The sequence below is a fragment of the Neovison vison genome, chromosome 11 (genome assembly GCF_020171115.1).
Source record: "Neovison vison isolate M4711 chromosome 11, ASM_NN_V1, whole genome shotgun sequence".
In the NCBI taxonomy this organism is placed as follows: domain Eukaryota; kingdom Metazoa; phylum Chordata; class Mammalia; order Carnivora; family Mustelidae; genus Neogale; species Neogale vison.
Genome location: NC_058101.1, coordinates 149,266,105 through 149,280,059, shown reverse-complemented (window position 1 = coordinate 149,280,059; position 13,955 = coordinate 149,266,105). Strand labels below are relative to the sequence as shown.

Here is a 13,955-nt window from a genome sequence, read left to right as displayed (position 1 = left end):
TAAGGAAATTTGAATTCAGTATGGCTGATCTGATTTTTCAAAAGTCTGTAATCCAGTTTTTTATGTGAAATTTCCCAATTTTTAAAACAGTGGAACAAGGTAAACTGAGGCTGGCTCTAGCCATGAAGGTGCCATCTAAAAGTGAAAATTGGTTTTATTCTCTACAAATTAAGAATAAATCTATTTTTTGTCTTTTGTAATATTGCCAGTTTTAATGTTAAGATTTTCAAGTTGTAGGGGTGCCTGGGTGGCTCAGTGGGTTAAGCCGCTGCCTTCGGCTTAGGTCATCATCTCAGGGTCCTGGGATCGAGTCCCGCATCAGGCTCTCTGCTCAGCAGGGAGCCTGCTTCCCTCTCTCTCTCTCTCTCTGCCTGCCTCTCCATCTACTTGTGATCTCTCTCTGTCAAATAAATAAATAAAATCTTTAAAAAAAAAAGATTAAAAAAAAAAAGATTTTCAAGTTGCATTTTTTTGCAACTTGGATGGTTTCATTTATTCATCAAATTTGAATTCCTTCTCAGCTCCAAACAGTATGCTAAGTACTGGAGATCCATAAATTAAAGATCACTGTTCTTAAGCTCATGGTCTAATGGAGGAAAGAAGATTTCAAAGTACATAAATTATAACTATAATCAATGTTCTTTAAATAGTAAGAAATTAACTCAATATACCAGGGTTAAGTATCCTTAAAATTCATGTAGAAACCAATATATATTGGACAAAATTAGTGTAGTTAATCATAAAAATAATTCATCCTATAATACCAGTGCCTGAAAGGATTTGGGCATATGCAAGTCCAATCAAATTGAAGCAGAACTGGAATATAATTAATGTGTAGCTCAAAGCATTGCGTTTATACACCAGCAGAGCTTAGTTCAAACACCAGTACTGCTGTTTATTAATTATATAACTGTTGACAAAATTCCTAATTTTTCTTACCAATTTGAAAGCAGAAATTGTAATTATTTTGTTTTCAGCACTTAACAGAGTAACTGTTATGGAATAAGCACAATATTTGTTGAGTGAATGGCTTCTTATTCATTTACTTTTGATTGGAAGTTTCTTTAGTATGCTGGAGGACATTGTGGACATATGGGATAAGGTAAAGAGTAAAGGCTTTTGAGATGGGAAGCTAGAAATGGGAAGGAGAGGAAAAAGCTGATTGGGTGATTAGGTATAATGCGGAACCATGGCCAAATGGAATTTTTTTTTTAAATTTATTTATTTGACAGACAGAGATCAAAAGTAGGCAGAGAGGCAGGCAGAGAGGGAGTGGGAGGCAGGCTCCCCGCTGAGCAGAGAGCCCAATGCGGGGCTCGATCCCAGGACTCCGGGATCACGACCCAAGCCGAAGGCAGAGGCTCAACCCACTGAGCCACCCAGGCACCCCCCAAATGGAATTTTCTACTCTACTCTTAGACCTGAGCTAAAGGGAGTTCTGGCCCAGGGCCCCCTGTTCTGGAGAGCCCAGTTTCTTTCTACTCTGGTGGTACCATTCCCCACACAGGACAGAGTCCACAAAGCCAAGGAGATGTGCTCACATATACTTCTCTGAATCACATTTTTGTATGTGTGTATATTTGTACTAAAAAAAATATGAACTGTGTCCAGCATGATTTTTTTATCCATCTCATTCTTTAAAATTAGGGGCGCCTGAGTGGCTCAGTGGGTTAAATCTCTGCCTTCAGCTCAGGTCAGGGTCTCAGGGTCCTGGGATCAAGCCCCGCATCAGGCTCTCTGCTCAGCAGGGAGCCTGCTTCCTTCCCTCTCCGCCTACCTCTCTGCCTACTTGTGATCTCTCTCTGTGTGTCAAATAAATAAATGAAATCTTTAAAAAAAAAAATACTAAGTTTAAAAAAAAAGGAATAAAATTCTACATAATGTTCCATAGTATATTTAGCCATTCCCTCATTGATGGACATTTAGATTATTTGCATTTTTCCATATCCTAAATACAGTGCAACAGTGAACTTACTCTTTATACACCAATACAAGTGTCTGTCTACTCCCTATATATAGAGTGGCTACAAACTTTTATGAAAATCAACTTAACAACAGTTAGAATATGTGGAACATCTAGCTGTCAAAGGCTATTTTAACGATTTGTAATTATCATTGTTTAAAGAAGATGGCCAGAAAAACAAGAAAGGAAATAAAATACGGATTTAAAATAGGAAACATAAGGAACATATAGATAACTAACATGCATTTGGACTTTGGGCTACTCTTAACATCTGATGGAACATTTTAATCTTAAGAGCAAAAACTTTAAAAAAGAAGATAACACTCCAGTGTTAATATAGATGGTTATAACATTAGCTGTTGTGAAAATAACCATATCAGTTTTGGAGTCAGTTTTTTTAAGATATTAGTTGCTCTTTTTGGTCATGTGCTTTTGTACGTAGTATTTATGTTTGACATTTTATTTAGTTTATTTATTGCCATATGTGTTGATATTTGGTAGAAGAGAGGCATTCACAATGAGTATTTCCAGTGTCATATATTAACTCATGTAGTCTTCAAATCAGCCCTGTAAAATAAACATGTTTATCTATAATCCATAGATAAGGAAATTGAGACATAGATATTAGGGCCCCCCCAACTAATAAATGGTAAGTTAAGATTTTGAAACCAGATCACTCTGATTTTAAAAACCTTTTTTTTTTCTACTACTATTTTCTTATTATGTAATCCCCAAAACTGGATTATTGGATCAAAACAGTTGTACTGCTCTTTAATGTGATTGATATTTAACATTAAGGACAGTCTCCATCACACCCCATATTATTTTGTCTTTATTTCCATTTAACTGGGTTGATATTCAAGAAGAACACTGATTAATTCAGTATGAGGCCATTTAGTGTATTTACAGATTCAGTGCCCTTTTATCTATGTAAAGCTTCCTTCTTTGTTTTGGTATAGTAGGATAATGAAAGGGATAAAAAGACCTATTTCTCAATTCAAAATAGTCATTTTTAACAGTACATTTCATTTTTAGACTGCAATCACCAGAAAGGTAAATTTTGTTTCCATATATCTTAGTCAATAGCTACATTTGAGCTCTTCTTAGGGTAAATTTGCCTAATAAATTCTAGCTAGCACTGTGTAGAGTCAAGTTAAAACTGCATTTATGTGAAATGACACTTTATCAGAATTTCTTTTTATTGAAATATGTAAGAAACTGTCAGTTTCTTACAAGTTCGGAAACTCCTTGAGTACAAGCACCTTTATACTTATTTCTGCATCTTGAACAGTGCTTTTCACAAGCCAGCTCAGTAAATATTGAGTCACAAAGGGAGAGATTATCTACTGTAACTTTATTATTCCCAACTAAAAGATGTTGAAAACATTTTCAAGACTGATAGTTTTCTTTTTCAATTTTCAGAATGATTGACTGGCTGTCCTGGCCATTGGCTCAGCATGTGGATACATGGGTGATTGCACTCCTAAAAGGACTGGCAGCTGTCCAGAAGTTTACTATTTTGATAGATGTTACTTTACTGAAAATAGAACTGGTAAGTGGGAGTATATAAATCTCTTTGGATGAATGGTCTCAATCTTTTAATCTTTGGGTAGTCCCCTGTAAAACATCTAATGTTGAATATGTTCTTGTTTTTGGTTGGTTTTGAATCATAATTTTGAAATAGAAATTAAGAATGGTATTTTAGTATAGATAATTAAAAGAATTTTGCTGTTTTCAAGTATCTAATATGAAAACATTCCTCCCATTATCTCTTAAATCTGGCTAAAAATCAAGCTTTTACCACCCTTATTCTACCAAAACCATCTTTGACACCAGTGCTTGCCAGTATTGCTAAACTCAGGAGTTGTTTTTTAGGCCTCCTCTCATTTGACCTATCAGCAGCATTTGACACAGTTGATCGCTCCCTCTTGAAACACTTGCCTCACTTTGTCCTAGTTCTCTTGGCTTTTGTCCTAGTTTATTACTGGCACCTCAGTCTCCCATAATGGATCTTTCTAACTTTAGAGTACTTTAGAGTTTAATTTTTCAGCCATTTTCTACTCAGTCCATTCTCACAGCATATGAGTCCCATCACTTCAAAATAATGTTTCTAAGTTAATGACTGCCAGGTATATATTTCTTGTTCATTATAGTCCCATGAACTCCAGAGTCATGTATCCAAGTGTCTATACTTGAATATCAAATCCAGCTTATCCACGATCTAATTTCTGATTTTTCCCTCCCAGACCTGGTCTTCCCCATCTTAAATAGTGACTCCATCCTTCTACTTGCTCAGGACAAAACCTGAAAGCTATCCTTCTTGCTTTTCATTCTCTCTCAGCCCTTATCCTACAAATCCTATTGACTCCACCTTTAAAATGTCCAGAACCCTACCTCTTTTAACCAGCTACATCACTACCACCTTGGTCCAAAGCTCTCATCATCCCTTGCTGTACAGATTGCAGTAGTCTCCCTGCTCCTCCCCTTTGGCCCCGAAAGATGTCACACAAGACCTACATGATCTAGTCCATTGCTCCTTCTCTCCTCAAGTCTTCCACTATTATTGTCTCAGTCTCTGTACTTTGCTTACACTGCCCTTTTTGCTCTATCTCTAGTACCAGGCTGAAGACATCAGGGCCTTTGCAGTACTTGGCCTTTGCTTTGCTTATTATGCTCTTCTCTCAGGTGTCTGCAAGCTTACTTTCATTTCCTTCAGCTTTTTTATATATACAGATATCACCTTTTAAATGACACATTTTTTGAATAATAAAATAATGGGTCCCTTTGCTACTCAGCAGTCCCTATTCTTCATACCCTATTTTCAGTATTTATCTCCATATTACTTTTTATTGTCTACCTGCCCTAGAGACAGTAAGCCCTATCAAATTGGGATTTTTTTTAATCCACTGTTGTATCCTCAGTGCCTAGAACAATGCCAAGCAATAGTAGATACTCAGTCAATGTTTGTTGAATGAAATTGAATGAAGTGTGGGCCAAGGAACGATCACTTTGTAGGTAAAGCTTGACAGATTTGTATTTGATCAAGGGGTTTTAAGAGTTTTTTAGACCACTATATTCTCTTGATCTCTGTTATGTTGTTATTTCCCAACTTTCTCTCCCAAAGTGACATGTTATGATAGAACTTTCCAGGAAGGGAGATAGTCACATAAATATTTTTGGTCCAAGGAAAAGAGCCACTGATTGGGTTAATGATTTCCCTACAAACTCCTAAGGTGGATGTCTTCTCTTTTTTGAAGGTTTTTAATCGACTTTGGTTTCCTCTTGTGAGACCTGGTGCTCTTGCAGTTCTTTCTCACATGCTGCTCAGTTTTCAGCATTCTCCAGAGGCGTTCCATCTGGTAAGTTAGGACACAAGCTTTCTGCACTGAAGAACTTTGTGTTAAAATTTTAGTTTAATATGGAGTCACATTTGTATATAGTGAAAAAGATTGTAAGTTAGTCCTGAATCTATTTTCTTGTAGCTTTATGATTTCTTAGAAAACTGAGGTTGTGGGTTTTCCCTCCAAAAAGTATGTTTTCAAAATGTTTTGAGTCTCACGAAAACTGCTGCACTTAGAACCACTACCAGCAGTTAAATATTATTGCTCTACATGAGAGATGTTACATGTCAACATCACTGATGGTTGTCTCTGGCACACAGGAACAATGTAGAAGAAAAATGCTTTAGAATTTCAGAAATGTGAAAAGATTAGATGTTGTTTTATAGCCCCAGAATTGAGATGTCATTCTCTCCCAACCCATAACCTATAAATCCAGTTAACTCCACCTTTAAAATATATCCAGAACCCTACCACTTTTAATGTGCTATATCACTGGTTTTGATTTGATTTGATTTCAATTCTTTGATTATCAGTCATTACAGGTGGAAATGACAAAATGTTATTTTGAGACTCTGTCCATTTATCTGTCTAGTGCATCGCAGGAAAGCAGTGCTTTATATGGTTATTTGCTTCTTTTAGGGTCTGGTCCCCAGTTTTACAGGATTAGAATCTTATTACTGGTACACCCACAATATAAATATCTTAGGAATGCTGACCCAATACAAGCAAATTCAAGGGAGACTGATGATGAAGTGCTGAATTCCAGTTGTTGATTATTAGCTAGAAATAAAACTAGCCTCAAAGAACCATGTACATACTTAGGCAGCTTAGTGCCTCACTGCCACTGAAGTTAAATCTGCAGGCTTTATAGAAAGTAATCCTGATCAACAAGTAATTCTATCATCCATTGTCACTTTGAAAGGGTTTTTCTGAGAATTTCTACAATTAATTTCATAATTGATGCATCAACCAATAACCCGATATTGGTTTGTTACATAAACAAAACTCAGAACTCAAGCTAAGATAGCATGTGTACTAGCTAAGTCTAACAAGGTAAAGAACATCAATTATTTGTGTCTGTCTTCAGGCATAATCATGTGTAGGCCAGTTGAGAAAAGGTTTATTTTCAGATTCTCTGAGAAGGAGATTCTTTAATAAAACTTACTCATCCATTCTAATGTTTACTGCTCCTCTCACTGATGACATTTCTTAATCTGATTTGTCACTTATGCCATACTCTAAACCTATTTTTTGGCTCCCAGTTTTTTTAAAAGATGGAAGATATCTCCATATGTTGTATTACTTCTTTTTCTGAAAAACATAGTTGAAATAAAAATGGTTGACTTTGAAATATTTGGCTTATTGAACTATTGATATGAAATCATTTACTTAAGGTTTAGTTAGATCTGAAATTGAATATTGTCATCTGGCTTAGTAAATTCTAAAAACTAAGATCTAATTATTGCCTATATACTGTATGTAGCCTGACTGGCTACTCAACTAAAATAAACTTGGCATCTAATGGTCATGTAGTAGTTAAATCAGTATTACTCTAACTCAGTAAAGGATGCAGGCTTAGAAGTTCTTAAATGTGAGCAATAACTGGGAATCACCAACATCATTATTCATAGCATTTTAGAGCAAACTAAGATTGATGTTATAATATATATTATTATAGACCAAATTGCTTTTCATATGCTTTTTATAAGTGGAAATTTATTTTAAACTAAAGAAAAATATCAAAGTTTCTAATAAGTCATACACATTTTCTCAAATGGTAACTTAAGTTTAGTGAGTATTACAGTAATGTCCACAAATATTTAGATTTACTCACTCAAAAAAAAGCAACTTTCAAGCAGTTAGAATGTAATAGCCTGCTTGGACATGTATTATGTACCTGTGAAGAACTTAGTCTCATTTCTATGTCAGTGATAATTTTGACCATACAGGATACAATAGTAGACAACTATATTACCTGATTGCAAAGACCAAATCTACACTAGGAAGGCTTTTGGAAGATTTAGAGTTATAAATTAAATAATCATTTTTTAAAAATTATTTTCTCTTCTCTTCCACTTCTCTCTCTCTTTTCACCTGTGAGGAAGCAAAATAATTTTGGATTTCTGCTATTTTAGCAAGAGACTATCTGATAGATATAGCTATATGAAGCAAAATTATAATTCAGCTTTGTTTAGAAATGAGATGAGAGCAATACAGTGAACTCATTAGGAACTGATGGTTTCATGGTGATGGAGGTAAGATCAAAGAAGGTTGTGCAAAAGTTAAAAAGCGATTTTGAGACCTCAGGCATAGAATCAGAGCAAAATGAGAGTAGCACTGTTAATTTAATAATATGATTGTTCCTGGGGTGCCTGGGTGGCTCAGTGGGTTAAAGCCTTTGCCTTCGGCTCAGGTGGTCCTGAGATCGCGCCCTGGATCGGGCTCTCTGCTTAGCAGGGACCCTGCTTCCTCCTCTCTCTCTGCCTGCTTCTATACCTCCTTGTGATCTCTGTCTGTCAAATAAATAAATAAAATCTCTAAAAAAAAAAAAAAAGAAAGAAAAACTGAATATGATTGTTCCTTTTAGGAGGAAGGAAAGGGAGTTGATTATGATGCTACTATAATTGTTATTGCCGTTTAGTGATAAGACGATAGAGCCATAACTTCACTTTTATCACAAGTTAACAACCAAAAAAATGTTCTACAACTAGAACGTAATATTATTAGACCTTTTACATGTGAAGTATAAACGTGTATTATTAGATTATGATTAATAATTAATTGGAACAAAGATATCACTGCACTCATGGAAAGAGCCATTTCTGCAAAACCGAGTTCATGTTGTTAATAACCTCTTGAATATGTGATGACCCTGTATTGACTTTAATTTTGTAATGAAAGCACACTGTAGTGCTTATTATCAATACTAAGTTTTCTGCATGTTTTTGAACAATGAGCATTTTAGATTTCCATTTTAACTCCAGTTTCTTAAAAGTAATAGAAATTTTTGATTCCATTTATTCTTTAGAACCATCTCCTCTTTTTGGAGGTGGGGAAATGGAGTTGTTAAAAAGAATAACAATGCTAACATAAGACATCTTCTCGGTATCTTCTCCATACTTACCTAAAAGAAGAGCTGAGCTCTAATTTCAGTTAAGTTCATTACTTTCTTGAAGTAGACTTTAATGTACAATGTACTGTGTTTAATTCTTTCAAGTGAAAAATCTCAACTTCACACTAGATGGAGTTCTTAAGCTAATTCTAGGTTTATATTTTTAAAAAGTTTGTTCCTATTGAACAATCTGGTAAATAAAATAGCCCTTTTTTTCAGCCTAGCATTTTTCAGAATGGCAGAAGTGACTACGACTTCTATTTTGTACCTTAGTTTGTGTTTTAGGTGGAGTATAAGGATAAGGAGACAGGTCTTAGATGGAATTAAAATTATATGTGACTTTGAAATTTTGATTTACCTTGATATTCTAGAAATTTTAAATTCATAACTTTTTTAGAAAAAGACTGTGACTGAACATACAGAAAAGTACTTGCTGATCATGTAACATTTGCATTCCATTTGTAGGCTAGAGAAGTTGTTGTCCATTTGTATATTAGAATGTTTGTCTTTTTATATTGGAATATGTGTCTTTTTTCTCTTCAGATTGTTCCTCACGTAGTTAGTTTGGTTCACTCCTTCAAAAGTGATGGTCTGCCTTCCAGTACAGCCTTCTTAGTGCAGTTAACAGAACTGATACACTGTATGATGTATCATTATTCTGGATTTCCAGATCTCTACGAACCTATTTTGGAAGCAATAAAGGTATGATGGTAGTTGCACCAGTATTTGTTCAGCTGCAAACCATGATGTGATAGATGAATGTAGTGAAACATTTATGTAACTAGATACTCAATTTACTATTCTATGGTAATGTGCTTTTTATTTGAAAAATGTAATTAGAATGAGGGTTCATTAATATTTAGGGAGTAATCTCTTTCTTATTTGCTATAACTAATCTAAATTAATAACCATATTTCTTCAGTTCTACAATGCTATCAGTTATAAGGCGTATCTTTAAATTTATAACAGCTGTTGGGGAAATTTGTTTAAAATTAAATGCTACATTAAGTGAATCCATACAATATCTAATATCAGAATTGTTAAAATATTTTTTTAAAGATTTTATTTATTTGTGAGAGAGAGAAAGCATGAGCAGGGGGACAGGCAGAAAAAGAGGGAGAAGCAAACTCCTGCTGAGCAGGAAGCCCAACATGGGGCTTGATTCCAGGAGTCCTGGATCATGACCTGAGACAAAGGCAGACACTTAACTAATGGACTGAGCCACCCAGGCTCCTGTAGTAGTGTTAAAATATTTAAGAAAATCTTAGAATCAAGAAAAGACAGTTTAACAAAATATTTGACTTTGTTTCTTTACTTACTTTTATTCCATTTTTGTTGTGAACTATTCATGTATATCCATATTTTATAGAATCTTTACTTGAGTTCTTTGTGAATTCACCCTGTTTTTCAACTTTGTGTAACTAGTAGACCTAAAAAGCACTGATTCTATTTGTCTTAAAGAATCGGTCACACATAGACATACTTCACTCTTAAATTTACTACATAATCAGGGTTTTGCAAAAGAATTGGAAAATGTGCCTCAGGCAGACCTAATGAGAAGTTACTAGAAATCAGTTCTATTAATAATGTTCCTTTTTACGCTGAAATACAAGATAAGCCTCATTATCTTTATTACCTCTTCTGTATCTGAAATGAATACATTTTTTTACTATACAGCTCTAGCTAAATCAAACTGATTTTGGTTGAATGTAAAACAAGACTGTTGAGCAAGGTATTCCACTAGGTATCCCACTAGTGTTACATTTGACATTTCAAAAGTAAATATTTTGGGGCTCCCAAGTGGCTCAGCGGGTTAAGCCTGGGCCTTCGGCTCCGGTCATGATCTCAGGGTCCTGGGATTGAGGCCCGCGCCAGGCTCTCTGCTCAGCAGGGAGCCTGTTTCCTCTTCCCCCTCTACCTGTCTCTCTGCCTACTTGTGATCTCTGTCAAATAAATAAATAAAATCTTTTTTTTTTTTAAAGATTTTATTTATTTATTTGACAGAGAGAGATCATCACAAGTAGGCAGAGAGAGAGAGAGAGAGAGGAGGAAGCAGGCCCCCTGCTGAGCAGAGAGCCCGATGTGGGACTCGATCCCAGGACCCTGAGATCATGACCCGAGCCGAAGGCAGCGGCTTAACCCACTGAGCCACCCAGGCGCCCAAATAAATAAATAAAATCTTAAAAGAAAAAAAAGAAGTAAATGTTTTTATGTACAGGAGCATTTTATCATGGATTTATTAGTAATGTTAATCTCTTTCTACAGTGTCGCTCTGTGTCCATAGATGAAACCTCTTGCTGTTAATTGCCATTTTTCAGTGCTTTATGTGTTGAGAATTCTGAAAACTGAAATAGACTCAGAAGAAGCAAGGTTCTCACTCTCAATCCAAGGGCAACACTGTTCTATTAGCTATTAATTCTACAACAAGAGAATTAAAGCGATTAAAATTCCTTCAGAAAATGTTTTCTGATGTCTAAGTACCAGATGATAATATCAGTCCAAAAATAGGCTTACTGATGTTACCAACTTCCATTATTCTGCATTGCTCCATTCATACTTGAAATCACTTAGATTTAAAATTGTATCGTGGGGCATCTGGGTGGCTCAGTCTGTTAAGCATCTGTTTTCTGCTCAGGTCATGATCCCAAAGTCCTGAGATGGAGCCCCGCATTGGAGTCCCTGCTCATTGCTTCTCCCTCTGCCGTTCCCCCTATCTTGCCTTCTCTTTCTCTCAAATTAAAAAAAAAAAAAAAAAAAAAATCTTTTGAATAAATAAATAAGTAATTGTATCTCAAATATCATAGAGCAAATAAAAGAATCTATATCTTATAATAATTATATTGTTAAACACGAGATTGAGTTTAATTTTTTGAAGTCAGAAGTCATTGTGCTTAGGTGCTTTCATTTTTCATATCCTGATTACTTTGAGCTTTTATTTCTAAGGGTTAATATTGAGTAAATAGTAGTAGTGAATGAAAAGGAGATATTTTTTACTTTCACTAGAAAATTTGAAAGCAAATTGTCTAGGCTATTCAGTTGTGTGCTAATTTAAGTCCTCATTCTGATGTCTTTGAGTAGCACAGCAATATACTCTCTGGTCTCAGAGTTTTATTCTGAAACATTTTGCTGGCACATTGGAACATAAATAGTTCCAATGTGACTTAATTCCTGGTTCTTGAATATTTCTTCACTTGATAAACTCTACTGTTAGGATGTAGTTATTTATTTTAGGAGACAATTATTTTTGCCAAGTATTTTGTCAAGTATTAGGGATGATTTCAAAACTAAGGAGGAAAAGAAAAGTTAAATGTCAGTGGAAGAATCTTCTTTATGATGTTAATTTAATAACAAAAATAGTTTCTATTTTTAAGCTTTTCTCTTCTTGATGTTCTACAGGATTTTCCTAAGCCCAGTGAAGAGAAGATCAAATTGATTCTCAGTCAAAGTGCCTGGACTTCTCAATCCAATTCTTTGGCCTCTTGCTTGTCTAGACTTTCTGGAAAATCTGAAACTGGGAAAACTGGTCTTATTAATCTAGGAAATACATGTTATATGAACAGTGTTATACAAGCATTGTTTATGGCTACAGAGTAAGTTTAAATTTGAACCTTTTTTGTTAACTGTAGAAATTGATGCGTACTGATGAAATGTAAGATGATGGGATTGTCTTGACATTATTTCTTATAAATGGCAGAAATATTAATATTTGTATATAATTGCCTTATTTGGAAATGTAATTGCTGTCAGTGCTCAGGAGCTATTAAAATGTTAACTTATATAAATTCTGCTCTATATTTATATTGTGTATTGCATTGAGACTCTTTTGGTTATTCTGGCTGGATATTTCTTAGTATAACAGAAGCATTAAGTAGGCTTATTCCAAAGAGTTTAAGTGTCCTCAAGTACTAATTTATTACTATCCTATAAGACAGTGTATTTTTTTAGCCTATATATCTTTTAAGGCAGTTATGTTTAGTTTTTTCTGCTTTTAGCTATTTTGCTGTTTATCAGATTGGTAACTTCTCTGTTACTGTGAAAGAAGCATAAGCTCTGTTTCCCTCCACAAGTTGCACATACTGAACAAATATGTAAACATTTATGTTCCTTTGTTCTCTTACAGATTTGCTTTCAAAATTTTTTTTTTGTAGCCAAGCAAATACGAAATCAGAGGTTGTTAGCTACTTGAGTGCTGTGTGTAAAAGTACAAAATAATGATAAACTTTTCCTAAAGACAAAAATATGGTTGGATTTTTCTCTTCATTGCCAGTAGAGTATTTATGGAACTTGACCAATGGTCTTTACAAATTGAGTTCCATGCCTTTGTAAGTTTTTATGCTTCCCTAAAGGAATCATAAACTAAAAGATGAATTCTTAGTTTTAGTTTATTTTCTGGCCCCAGAATCTGCTATAACACTAGTGTTTTTTTTTTGTTTGGCTCAGTGTTTTATTTTTTTTTTAATTTGTTTGTATTTGAGATTTTTAATTTTTTTTTTAAATGTGTACACTCAGACACAAGCATAAAACTAAATTCAAATCTGTATCTCACCACCAGATGTCATCTCGTCCAGCCAGATGATGGTGAAAGCAGAAACCCAAAGCAAGTGTAACTGGCAACAGCAATTCATAAAGCCATCTTATTGAATAAGCCAATTATACTGTCTAAAAATAGGCATATAACATATTTTATTTCTTTGGTAATATGTGAATTCTTTGTGGTTTAAAAAGATAAATTTAGAAGTATATAAAATAAAAATCAGGTATAAAAAATTTTTTTATCAGACATCTCCATTCATAAAAGTAATTGGTTAACAGTTTTGTGTGCATTGTTTCAGATAATTTTTTTTACAGTTAACAAGATTTTATTTAGAACAAGAACAAATGCATTGTTTTTTAAAAATAATTTATAATCTTATTTATATGGTTTTTTCCTAGCACTTTTATCTTTTAATGATTCATGTTGGCAGTATTCCCATGATAGGGTAATGACAGAACTGTCATTCTGAATAAATAGATGTACTATATTTTATGTAACCATACTCCTGTTGATGAACATTAGGTTGTTTTGCTCATAATTAACATCTCTCTGCCCATATGCAGATGTAGAGGATTTGCTTTGAATAGGTATGCCAGTTGCTCTCCAGAAAGACTGTAGCATTTGAACTTACATATTAATATATAATTATACCTGTGACCCCATTCCTTTAGTGGTACTTGATATAGTTAGTCTTTGAGATTTTTTTCTAATTGGGGCAAAAGTGTCTTTTTGCTTTAATTTATAATATTACTGACCATTACAGAGTTTTCTGTCTATATTTTTCTTTGATCATTTGTGTTTGTTTTCTGAATAACTTGTTCTTTCTTTTGTGCACCTTTCTATTGGGTCTTTTTCTTTTTCATACTGATTTATATATACTCTGGATGATAATCCTTTATCACATGCTCCCTTCCAGTCGGTGTGATTCAGATTTATAGAGTGTTTCATTTGTAATTTTTTTTAAGATTTTATTTATTTACTTGACAGAGATCACAAGTAGGCAGA

The 13,955-nt window shown here is 34.3% G+C and overlaps 1 protein-coding gene across 1 annotated transcript in view; it reads left to right on the top strand.

The window, feature by feature from the left end:
* USP38 (ubiquitin specific peptidase 38) overlaps positions 1–13,955 on the top strand; it is a 37,200-nt gene that overhangs the window by 6,245 nt on the left and 17,000 nt on the right. Inside the window, exons 3-6 of the mRNA XM_044224960.1 lie at positions 3,386–3,515; positions 5,221–5,322; positions 8,960–9,118; positions 11,813–12,006. Coding sequence (XP_044080895.1) covers positions 3,386–3,515; positions 5,221–5,322; positions 8,960–9,118; positions 11,813–12,006 — 585 coding nt within the window. The remainder of the gene's footprint in view (positions 1–3,385; positions 3,516–5,220; positions 5,323–8,959; positions 9,119–11,812; positions 12,007–13,955) is intronic.